Source organism: Lontra canadensis, unplaced genomic scaffold (genome assembly GCF_010015895.1).
Source record: "Lontra canadensis isolate GAN:19392208 unplaced genomic scaffold, GSC_riverotter_1.0 scaffold42, whole genome shotgun sequence".
NCBI lineage: Eukaryota > Metazoa > Chordata > Mammalia > Carnivora > Mustelidae > Lontra > Lontra canadensis.
In genome coordinates, this window is record NW_022631036.1 from 7,017,016 (window position 1) to 7,029,960 (window position 12,945).

The following is a 12,945-nucleotide window of genomic DNA, read 5'->3' on the forward strand; positions in this document are numbered from 1 at the left end:
ATTTATTCACATGATTTCTCTACCCCATTTTAGTGCTAAAATGTCTTGTAAAATGTGTGTGTGTGTGTGTGTGTGTGTGTGTAATCTTGGCGGGGGAGACGTCACCAAAGATTCCCGAGTTTTAACCTCATATGTAGTCGCTTCCCTGCTCAGGCTTCTCAGGCAAGTCCATTAACCAATACATGAAACCTGTATGTTCTCTTATTTGGCAAAATTATTGAAGCAATAACACATCAGCAGAGGGGTAATAAAAATCTCAAAAATGAGAAATCTCCATTTATTGGCATGCTTAGGGAGAATTCTGACACACTTAATTTAGGATTTAGAGACATTCAATTTTAAAAATTAATTTGTGAAATTTACTAACCTTTTGTATGTTTATAATGTCTTGGGGGTTCCTTATTTTGTATTTTGAAAACACTAGGTGAAATGTCATGGGACCTATCATCTTCAAAATCACCACATCCAAACCCATAGTTCATACGTTGACCAATTATGCTTACATTGGATGCTGTAATCCCTGTAAGATAAAATACATAAAAATATTTATTTGAATGATTCAGGTAATATTATACATAGGTAGATATCTCCCCTCTAAATCTATCTTGCCTTCTAGGACTTTTAAAAAGGTCAGCGATGTAACATTAGAAATTATAACATTACAGTAATTTAAAGAGTTTTATCTTATTTTAAATTTTGTTATACTTTTTACTAGCAGTTAAGAACATTTATTATAAACTATATCCAAAACATTTTATAAAACAGGCTTTAAAATTACAATGAAATACAAAATTCAATGCTTGGAAGGGATAACCAAGAATATATATATTTAAAATATTACAGGTATTTAATGTTTAAATGACATATAAACCTTTATAGCAAAAAGAAAAATTCTTAAATCTAGAATTTTTAAACTGTATCCTGAGAGATATTTTCCATTTCTCTCTTCTTTCCTACTCTTGTGTAATGGGTCTACCCTAGTGTGGCTGGTGAAGCAGTACACTCCACAGTGACTAAACTCAGAATCTGTAATCATGCTTCCTGGCTTTAAATCATAGCACTGCCACTTAAACTGCTGACAGAACCTGAGCAAGACACTTAATCTTATTTGTAAAAATGGGGGATAATAGTATTACCCCTCCAGGATGGTCGTGAGGATTAAGTAAATACATGTAAAGGGATACTCTAAATACCCAAATCAGGGCACCTGGGTAGCTCAGTCAGTTAAGCATCCGACTTTTTTTTTTTTTTTTTTAAGATTTATTTATTTGAGAGAAAGTGCGAGAAAGCATGAGAGGCGAGAAGGTCAGAGGGAGAAGCAGACTTCCCACAGAGCTGGGAGCCTGATGTGGGTCTCAATCCCAGGACTCCAGGATCATGACCTGAGCTGAAGGCAGTGGTTTAACCAACTGAGCCACCGAGGCGCCCCTAACCATCCAACTCTTGACTTCGGTTCAGCTAATGATCTCAGGGTCCTAAGATCAAGCCCCAGGTCAGGCTCCTCATTCACTGGGGAGTGTGTTTGGGATTCTTTCTTTCCCTCTCCACCTGTCCCCATACCAATAAATAAATATATCTTAAAATAATAAAAACAAAAACCCTAATGTGGGTCTCCTTTTAACAAATATCAAAAATAATTTTAATCTACATTGGAACGTTTCGACTGACCACCCTATACCAATACTTTGAAGCTATTAAAATCACAAAATATCTACTAAATGGAAAATTCTACATAATATATATTTAAGTCACCATCCATTTTCATATATAGAGTTCCCTACAAATACCATTAGGTAGTAGTAATAAAACACAATTTGTTCTTAATATTATTATGTTGTTTTTTTTTTTAAATAAAAAAACAGGATCATGAGGGAGAAGGGGTGGCTAGTGGCAACCAGTCAACAGAGGACTGCAGGGTAAAAGGCAATAAAAGTCACTTCACAGACAGTCAAAAAATATTTGGTGTTAAATGATAGAGAACTTCTGGGAGTAACGTGGATATCTGTCTATATTCCTCTCAGTTTTGTTTTTTTTTTTTTAATTTTATTTATTTATTTAACAGATTGAGAGAGAGAGCACAAGCAGTGGCACTGGCACAAGCACAAGAGAGTGGTAGGCAGAAGGAAAGGGAGAACCAGGCTCCCCGCTGAGCAAGAAGCCCGATGTGGGACTCCATCCCTGCACCCTGGGATCATGCCTGAGCCGAAGGCAGACGCTTAACCAACTGAGCCACTCAGGCGTCCCGAACTCTTCTTAGTTTTGATAGTTAATCCATAAAGGTAGCGTCATAAAGATACTGGATTTAGATGCAAATGCTTTTTATTAATAGCAGGTATTACTAATCTGATGCTACAAAAAAAAGTCTACTATAACATAATTCAGGAAATGTACCTATATAAATTACCTATAGCACATTTACCTAGTGGAAATAATTACTGGAAATGAGGACACAAAGACAAGTTGGATTTATAGTATCTACATAATTATTTTTGGTTTTCTTTTCAGATAGTCTTTACTCTAAGCATTACCATTTTTACGCTTTATCAATTAAATGATAAACTTGGAGGAATCATTTACTTACTAAAAACAAAACCCTATCCCACAAAAAAAAAAAAAAATGTAAACCCAAGTTTATAAAATCCTAAACTGTTAGCAATGTTACATTTAGAGGGCATGTTAAATTTAACTAAGAATATCTCACTGTGAATTCAATAGCAGAATTTCCAAAACTTGATCTTAAAAATACTTATTTGTTAAAAATACAGATTTTTAACTCTGAAGATCAATTCATTAGTTGTGAGGTGAGGTCCAAGAATCTCTGTTACAAGTATCCCTGGTGATCCCAAGGCAGGCAAGTTTGAGAAATACCAAATATTAGACAAGTTTGGCAAACACCAAATATTGTATATAGAAGTATGTACTGTTTTAAGAACTTTTTCACTTTACTAAAACTTAAGTGGCTTATGAGGTCGGGGGGAATTTCAAATCTAGGTTTTTTAAATCTATTCTTTTTTAACTCCAAACATATTCTTCCAGAAGAGGGCTTCACTTTTGCAAACAAGACAAAGGCTACCAATAACTTAAATAATGTTATGAAGAATTTACTATAATAATCAGCCTTAAAAAGGGATTTAGGAATATGTTTAGGTGTTGTTTTTTTGTGTCTCCTCCTTTAAGGGAATAAAAGCCAGGTGTCTACTATGCATTAGGTGCTTATACTCAAATGTTCATTACTTCTTCTCAAGGTTTACATTACCAGATGAGGGAACTGCATTTCAAAGCAGTTAAATCACTTGCCCAACTCATGAATGTGGTCAAACTGGGATTCCATCTGGGGTCTTTCAGACTCCAAAACACATATACACTGTCTTCCTGTGCCTAATAGATTAACTAACTCTTTGTGGAACACTAGCTTTGTGGAAGCCAATATACCAGGCATGTATGGTTGAATTAGGCATTCATGATAATAAAGGCACTAGGTAGGTAATCAGAGGTAAATAATCTCTGCGGATTGAGAATCTGAGAGTCCTAAGAAGTAAAATAATGCCAATACCACTATAAAGATGTCAGTGCAAAATGTAAAGATATCACGAGAGGTAATAATCAATTTTTTTGTGTGAATGGGGAGGGTTTCCAGAAAAAGCAACTGAACAGTTTTCAGAGCTGAATGGAGTGTGGTATGGATTCCACATTTCACCCAGAAGAATTTGTACATGTAACCACAAAAAGAGAGGAAATGGTATTGAAAGCGGTCTGATTTAACTGGAATACAAAATTACAATGAATGAAGTGAAATATAAGGCTAGAAAGGTAGACAGAGACAGATCATGGAAGAATGCCCTAAATAAATTTAGGTTGGGTAATACAGTCAGACTTGCACTGAGGCGAACTGATTATAGACAATGAGACTGAAGCCGGAGAAAAATCTCAGGAAGCTAAGTAAGTAAGAAATGAATAAAAGTGATAATGGAGACTAAAAAGAGGAGATGAAATTAAGACATATTTAGGGGCAAGAAATTTTAAAATGTTAGTAGACAAATACATACATACATAGCTTTTTAGAGAGGAAATTATATATAAGGTAGAGTAGCCTTAAAGTTGTTAGGACTTTTATACTGAGATCATGTGAAAATAAATGCCAATGTGTTATAATTCACTCATAATCCAAAACAGTGTTACCAATCATAAAGAAGAATCATATGCAGTTTCCATCCTAAATAGATTCAAATATTTCTCCAAAAGATTACTAATAACTAAATCTATTTTCTGAAAAGTGATGCTATACATTAGAGACTTCCAGGTTAGTTCACGAAATTCTTAACAAGATACAAACAAACTTAACTATTAGTTATGTGTGTTTTTAAAAAAAATTGTCTTTTGTGATGCCTAGTGGCTTCCAAACTATGCTGCCTATTAGAATCACCCTGAGGGCTTTCAAAACTCTGCTGGCCAGGTCACATTTCATATCACTTAAACCAAAATGTCCAGATGGAAGAGCCAGGCTAAGGCATACCTATGAGCTTAAGAGGGATCAATTATTTCGGTAAATATTTTTTCTTCCAAGAATAATACAATACTTGCCAAAAAAGCTCTTGTAAGGAGTTAAAAAGATGATTAGTCTTAACTGGTAACTATAAAAATTCTACATCTGAAATGTATTTTTTTTACCTTTTTTTATATCATTTAAAAATCATACTTTCACAATTATATGATCTCCCTGATATGAGGAACTTGAGAGGCAGAGTGGTGGGTTTGGGGGGGGTAGGAAAGGAAAAAAATGAAACAAGATGGGATTGGGAGGGAGACAAACCATTAAGAGACTCTTAATTTCACAAGACAAACTGAGGGTTGCTGGGGTAGGGGTGGGACGGAGAGGGTGGTTGGGTTATGGACATTGGAGAGGGTATGTGATATGGTGAGTGCTGTGAAGTGTGTAAGCCTGATGATTCACAGACCTGCACCCCTGGGGCAAATAATACATTATATGTTAATAAAAATAATTGATTTAAAAATCATACTTTCTATAAAACATTTATAAAATAGCTATAATATAAAATACCTGCACTGGGGCTTTGGTCAGCTATCTCAGAGTTTTTATTCTTTGCAGAAGAAAGTCTTGCTGGACAAGGCTTTGATCCAAATGTTGGAAATATGTCTGACCTACAAAGAAACAAAGTAATTTCAATACACATTAAAGATAGTAAAATATTCTTAAATAGTAAGGCAGGAACAAGTATAAAAACTATAGCTAAGAATATTTTTCATCGGTATTCCTAGTTCACTTTTTGAACTTCCAACCACTTGATATATAGGCAATTCTTAATTATTCATGGAAGGATTACCAAAGGCAGGGAAGATTCTCTAACTCATATTATATAACCTTTTGTTGGGTCAAAAAAAAAGAAAAATCAAAACTGATCCAAAGAAAGTTCATTCCAACACCAAAGCAAATGATTCCTAATCATCTAATATACTATTTGCCCTCATAGATAATAATACAAAAAAGGAGACTTAAATGCATTACAAATTAGAGATAAGCAACAGGTGGGTTATATTAGCACATGCCATTTTCTTCCTGAATTATTCTGTTATACTTTTCTGACATCATAAAGACCTACAGGCTTTGTTTCACAAAGAAAGTGACTGAAGAATGTTAAATCTGAATATAAAGAACTGTTCAAAATCACGTAAGTGTTGTAATATCAAAAAGCCAGTGATGGATATTATAAAGAAGAGATTTTACAAAGGAGCATAGTTCTTAGTAGTTGGGTAAGCATATTTGTTAATTGGCCTAGAGAGACATCAATGTTAAACTTTTTTTTTTAATTTTTTTTAATGTTAAACATTTTTAAAGAGTAATTTCTCTAGAATAGATGAAACGTTTCTTTAGTCAATTTACATTTATACCATGTACCTGGCTTGAATGAAAGAAAATACTTTAGTCTCTAGAAGAATGAATCTCAAGAGTTTTTCCTCCCCAACCCACTTAAAGATGAAAGCCCTACATGAGGTAATAGTGACTCTCTTTGCCATGATTCTTAAGGCAAGACGCAAGCTGGTTAAGAATAATTGTTCTAAAGCTATTAAACTTAAGCAGAGAGAGTCAATTATTATATGGTTTCACTTACTTGTGGAGCATAAGGAATAACATGGAGGACATTAGAAGAAGGAAAGGAAAAGTGAATTGGGGAAACCAGAGGAGGAGATGAAGCATGAGAAACTGTGGACTCTGAGAAACAAACTTTGAGGGTTTTGGAGGGATGGGGTAGGGGGTATATTAAGGAGGGCACGTATTGCATGGAGCACTGGGTGTGGTGCATAAACAAATCTAAAAAGAAGAAAGAAATTAAAAGAAAAAAAATGCCATTAAACTTTGTGGAAATACAAAATTCATTAAAGGTAACTGAGTCCAGAAATGAGGGTATATTGAACTCCTCCTCACAGAGTTCAGTATCTGAAGAGAAGAATTCCACAAGACAACATAGAGAATAGTGAATTCTAAATGTTATAGTATAAAGTGAACTTTTCTTTTCTTTCCAACTAGGTTCTAAATTATTTACAGGACCTTGCAACTGCAGGAGTATTTAACATAAAACTTGACATCCACAGAAGATAAGGGAAGGACTTCAGGTCTAAAGAGGTAAATATCTACTTTAAATGTCTACTTTAAATTGTAAACAGTTACTTCACCAGCCCAGGTAGCCATTCCAAATTCATTTTGTAAATATATTGCATTATTCTACCTAGGTAATTACAACAAAGGAATTTCCAGTAAGAAAAAATTTCCAACTGCAAAATAAGCTGCTACTTAAAGTTAAAAATGTAGAGAATGGAATCATGGGATAAGACAAACTTTTCACAGCAGTTTAATTTTCATTTAAACCTGCGAACTGCTGAAACACCCTTTTCCATTAGAATTAATAAAACACCATCTGCCCTTTGATTATGCAGTCTCTAATTACCTACATTGTTAAAGATTCCAGTTCACTTAACTGAAAATAATTTAAATTTAATTTTAAATATTTATGGCTAGTAGCTGTAGGTAACCATGGTTCAGGATAAAAATCAAAGGAAAATAAAGTTAAAAAGACTGACAACAACAAATGTAAACAAAGATGTGAAACAACTGGAACTCTCATATTTCGCTTGTGGGAGTATAAAATTGTACAAGTTATCTTGGAAAACTGTTTATCAGTTATTTGAAAAGCTAAAGGTATAACTATCCTATGACCTAGTAACTCTACTCTTAAGTTTTTGTCTAAAATAAAGAGGGAAGAGATTTCCCAAAATCCTAGAAGAGAGCCACAGGAATTTTCAGAAATCAAGGTGGGATCACTATCTAAAACTTAGAGGTCACTGAGGTAATCCGGTAAAGTTTGTTGAATTGTTGTACTAGAAAAAAATGCTCTGGGCTGGCCAGGACTCTAACTCTAGAACTGCTGTAAGGAGATTCCTGGGAAGGCTGCAAAAGCTATGGCATAGAGGTCTGAGCTATTACAAGACAATGAAACAACAAAATATAAGAAATGGCGAGGTAACAGTTGGGTGGAGTTTATCTACAAATTAGAGAAAATTGGTGCTGAGTTTTCAATGAAAGCAGTAATAACAGCTTATAGGTCCACTGCAAAAGACTCAATGATCCAGAATAGAGCTAAAGAACAAAGAATATTAGGATAAATCTCAGGCAGAACAACTAGGACTTGGGAAATAAGGGTTTATATTACTGCAGGTGCTCTAAGTTACAGCTGATGTGTTCTCTTTCTCCATGCATCCCAAACCGAAGCCAAGCTAGATAGTATCTATAAACTTTCCCACTGTCTTCTAAATGTACTTCAACATTTTAAGAACTAGAAAATAGGGGCTTCTGGGTGGCTCAGTCATTAAGCGTCTACCTTTGGCTCAGGTCATGATCCCAGAGCCCTGCATCCTATTGGGCTTTCTGCTCAGCAGGAAGCCTGCTTTTCCCTCTCCCACTCCCCCTGCTTGTGTTCCCTATCTCACTGTGTCTCTTGCTGTCAAATAATAAATAAAATTTAAAAAAAAAAAAAAAAAGAACTAGAGAATAAATAGTTAAGTTTTTTTCAAATACGGTATTAGGGATCAGGCTACAAATTAAAAGATCAGCATTCATTTAACACATCAAAAAATAAAATACATTATTCTCTTCCCCTGGGGAGTTGTAGACAGAGAAGAAGTCAATGATTCTTGGCTATAAACTCCACTTTCACTATAAGAGCTGATGTTTGGAGAGGAAGATCGAGACGGTGAGTCCATGGTCAAGTCGAGCTTAACTGCAGAATCAGGACTTTCAAGATCAGAAGTACTGCCACTCAGTTTTGCTCTTTTCTTAGCTGCACTATTACGAAGGGACCTGAGAGAACTCTGCATCTAAGGAAAAAACAACAACAATTAACTTTACAAGACATTTATATGAGTAAAGGTTATCCTTAGATTTTAAATTCCATTCACTATACCTAGCTAGCCAGTCTCCAATCTGGTACTAACAAGATGGATATTAATGTATTTGTACATAATAAAAATATGTATTTTATAAACAACCAATTTATAAACAAAACTGTAAGCCGTGTAAGAGGAAGGATTTCAAGTTATTATTCACCATGGTATTTCCGGCATTGAGACTAATGACTACTATAATAAAATTTAATTAGTAAATGAATCATTCAATCAGATGGTAGACATCTGAGTTGAGGTCAGAGAGGTCTAGCCAATCTTAGGTCATTGGTGTGTAGATGTGGCCATTTAGAAATTCTGTGAAAAGGAATGTTTTCTAAAATTACAAGTTCATATCAAGATTGCCAGTATTAGGGGTCAGAGAATAACAGATGACTATATGTGACTTCTGAAACCAAGTATTTCTAGAAATGTAGAGTAGAAGATGCCCTTACAAACAGATTAAAGTTGGGAATAGAAACCTGAATGAATTAAGGAACCCAGAAACATACATAAACCGTTTCACTTACATTTTGATTATAACAATTAAAATGGTTGATTCTACAGTATGGCCACTTCCCTAGTAAATCCTTAGAATTAGAAGGCTTGCCATTATAAAAATAGTACTATCCTCCTATATTTATCAATAATTATATAAAAGAAATTATTTTTTCAATTATTCATTAAAAGATAAAGGGCTATTTTTAAGGTTTCATACAAATAATGCAAAAATATGTAGCATCAGATGAAATTTATGAGTTATGTAGGAAAATGACCCTTCTAGAACTTTCTTCCCTTTAAATGAATTCTTTTTCTAGTACCAGTGAAAGATAACTATGGGTTCGAAGGGAAGGAAAGATTTTACAAGCAGTCAAAAGTTGGAATGACTAATTAATTTATTAAGAACCAATTTTGGTACACATGCTTAATGCTAAAGAAATACACTTAAAATGAATATGCATTAATTTTATTGAGCAAACTCTCAGTGTATGATGCTTACATCTTAAAAGTAGGCAAAAATAAGACCACAAAATATAACTGAGTGTTTCATTACACACATTTAATATAAAGCACTTTTTTAAACCTGACATCAGGCAGACTGCTATGATGAAAAGAAAGCATCTATGGAAAGAGTGCTCCAAATCCAAAGTAATACAACAACCACATTCCTTCTCTGACATAATTAGTAAGTACAGGGTTGTCACATTGGCAATGGATTTTTATAGTATAAATGGAGTAACTGAGAATTCATAGTTCATGAAGATAAATAAACTTGTACATATGCACAACAGACATGCTCAGGAATGTCCAAAGCAGCACTGTCTGCAACAGCAAAAGACTAGGAATAAGCCAAAATCAATTATGATAATATCATAATATAAAAATATATTAAAAGTACACAAATACATAAAACACAAATTAATGGTGACAGTGGTTGCTTCTGGTAAAGGAAGGAAAGGAACTGGATTGGGGAGGGAACTATGTTATGTCATTTATTTAAAAATAGGAAACATGCAAATTGTTCATTTGGGAGGGATTAGCATATGGGTATACTGCTATAGAACTCATACTTTTAAATTAAAAAGAAATAATATATGCATAGAAGAAATGCTGAAAGGAAACACATTAGAGTGTTAATGGCAACTTATTCTGGGTAGTGGGATTTGGTGTGATGAATTTTCTTCCAATACTTCACTACAGTTTCTACATTTTCTATAAGGATCAAAAAATACTTTTATAAAAAAGAAAACATGGTATGGAATTAAAAAGTACTTGATTTTTACCTTAAATAACAGATATTATATTATAGGAAATTATAAGCATTTAAAAATTATTAAAAATGATATTTGGCTCTAACCTCTTCTTGATCCAAATCTTGATCTCTGATATCTAATTCTGAAAGATCAATTTTAAGACTATCTTTTTCACTCTTCCAAATATCATCAGGCTCTTTCTTTTTGGGTCCCACTGTGCTCAAGTCAGCTTTATCAGGCAAAAGACTGATTCCCCTCGGTATGGGAGGGACAGGTTTGGTCCCATTTAGGCCTCGTCGGGAAGATGGTGATCTCACCAAAGCAGGTATAAGTTGAACTGGAGAAAGTTTTTCTTGAGAATTTTCTCCTGCATGAAAAAAATATATTTTACTTACTTTTTTTTAATTTCAGAGAACTGGGAGTTATAATCATAAGTATTTGGAATACACTGTTTTAAAATTAAAAACACATTATCTTTTATTAGAAGAATATTATTTAAAATCAGATCAACGTATTAGTGTCCCCTAACAAATATAATAAAAATGAGTCACTAGAAATTCTTCCATATTAAATAAAAACATTATATACCAGGTTAAATTTTTATCTTTATACACATTATCATAACCAATATTTGTATGGTAAAGTCCACAAGTTAAGCCAGAAGGACTACTTGCCTGGCTTCATTTAATTATGTGAGTGACTATTATATGCAAAGCAGTAGTGCTGGGCATATGGGAGAACAAACTTAATGAAAAGTATTTGATTTTGTAAGAAAGACAAACATAGAAAGAAATTAATGGAGGAAATGAAGGTGTAGTCCTAAGAAAGAGTGGTAAGGGGCGCCTGGGTGCCTCAGTGGATTAAGCCTCTGCCTTCAGCTCAGGTCATGATCCCAGGGTCCTGGGATCAAGCCCCGCATGGGGCTCTCTGCTCAGCGGGGAGCCTGCTTCCCTCTCTCTCTCTCTCTGCCTCTCTACCTACTTGTGATCTCTGTCAAATAAATAAATAAAATCTTTAAAAAAAAAAAAAAAGAAAGAAAGAGTGGTAAAATTGACTAACCATGCAACAAACTGACCTTACAGTCATGTTATAAACTATAACACCAGTGTTGCAGGGTAGTTTAAAAGTGGTACATCTTAGCTCAGAGGCTATGGAAGAGAAAGTATGTGGGATATAGGCACTGCCTTTAATAGACTTTTTATTTTGAGAAGGGATTTGTCTTGAATAAATACATATGCTAATTTCATTATTTTGAAAAGGCTTACTGTTGTTATTGGTTTTTTTTTTTTTTAATTTTATTTATTTATTTGTCAGAGAGAAGGAGAGAGACAGAGCACAGGCAGGGGGAGCAGCAGACTGAGGGAGAAGCAGGCTCCCTGCTGAGCAAGGAGGTTGATGTGGGACTTAGTTCTAGGACCCTGGGATCATGACCTGAGCTGAAGGCAGTTGCTTAACCGACTGAGCCACCCAGGCATCCTGGAAAGGGCTATTGTTAAGAAAAGAATATTTCAGTTAACAAATAATAAAAACTCTTTTAAATAAATTTAACATTAGTAGGCATTCAAAAACTGTAGAATAAATGGATACTAAGCATTAATTATATTTCTAATGCTAAAATTTGTTACTAGGCTCTTGGGCTGTTCATGTTTATGTTCATTATAAAGCATATTAGTTGCCTAGTTCTGAAAAAAGATTTTGAAGTACAAATTTAAAGAAATGACAATTTCATTTGAATTTTATTTTATATAACGTGTTTGATTTATTTAACATACTATTAAACATTTTCCTAGATGCTTCCTGATTCAGAGAAATAAAATGCCAGCTCTTAAAGATCAAACAACCCTAACTCCAAAGTAATATTTCAAAAACACAAATAAATTTGAACAAAGTATTAATTTTTACCATCATTTCTACCTGGAGGGTCAGACGATTTTTGGCTGACAAGCTTTTTCTGTGGACTTGGCTTTGGTAGTCCTTCAAAGCTTTTAAGAGGCCAGGAATTGGAGAAGTTAACAGAAGTATCCTGAGATTTCTTTGGAGATACGGTAAGAGATGTGTGCTTTGGACTAGTTCGAGGTGATGAGAGAGGATAGGATGGAAGGATGAAACCTCCTGGACTTGCATTTAGACCAGAATATGAAGAAGTACGTTCTGTCTGGCTACCAAAGGTCTGCTGTGTCTTAGGGGCAAAATTCAGGCTAGCATACACTGTAATAAAATAAAAGAAAATATGTTATTTATGTATATACATCTAAGAGTTTAAAGCTGGTTTGCTTTTCACAAAGTTTATTTCTTTTTGTACAGTGTGAGGTAAAGATCTAATTTTTTTCTAAATAGATACTGTACTTTTCTCAGTGCCATGTTTTAAACTGTCCTTTCTTTTCATCTATAAAGTTCATATATATATACATATATATATGTATGTATACACACACATTTAGATGCTTCTTATTGGTTCAATTAGTCTATTTTGTCTATTCTTGCACTAATACTGTTTTATTTATCATAATGCTATCCAATAGGATGGATGTCCTTCCATTTTTTATTTTCTTTAGAATTATCTTGGCCATTCACGGCTTTCCATTCTTTTATATGTATTTCAGGATCAGCTGTCAGATCCTATACAAGATCCTTGTTGGGTTTTCGATTGGAGTGACATTGAATTTACAGATCAACCTAGGAATAATTGCCATTTTCCTGATAATCAGCCTCCTTGTTTAACATTTTTAAACATGGAGGC

At 34.0% G+C, this 12,945-nt stretch overlaps 1 protein-coding gene across 3 annotated transcripts in view; it reads right to left on the reverse strand.

The window, feature by feature from the left end:
• TOGARAM1 (TOG array regulator of axonemal microtubules 1) overlaps nt 1-12,945 on the reverse strand; it is a 79,320-nt gene that overhangs the window by 40,300 nt on the left and 26,075 nt on the right. For all 3 annotated transcript variants that reach the window (XM_032871206.1, XM_032871205.1, XM_032871207.1), the window contains exons 4-8: nt 12,108-12,413; nt 10,310-10,572; nt 8,156-8,388; nt 5,060-5,160; nt 368-520 (exon numbers count right to left, since the gene is read on the reverse strand). In XM_032871206.1, the coding sequence (XP_032727097.1) occupies nt 368-520; nt 5,060-5,160; nt 8,156-8,388; nt 10,310-10,572; nt 12,108-12,413 (1,056 nt within the window). The remainder of the gene's footprint in view (nt 1-367; nt 521-5,059; nt 5,161-8,155; nt 8,389-10,309; nt 10,573-12,107; nt 12,414-12,945) is intronic.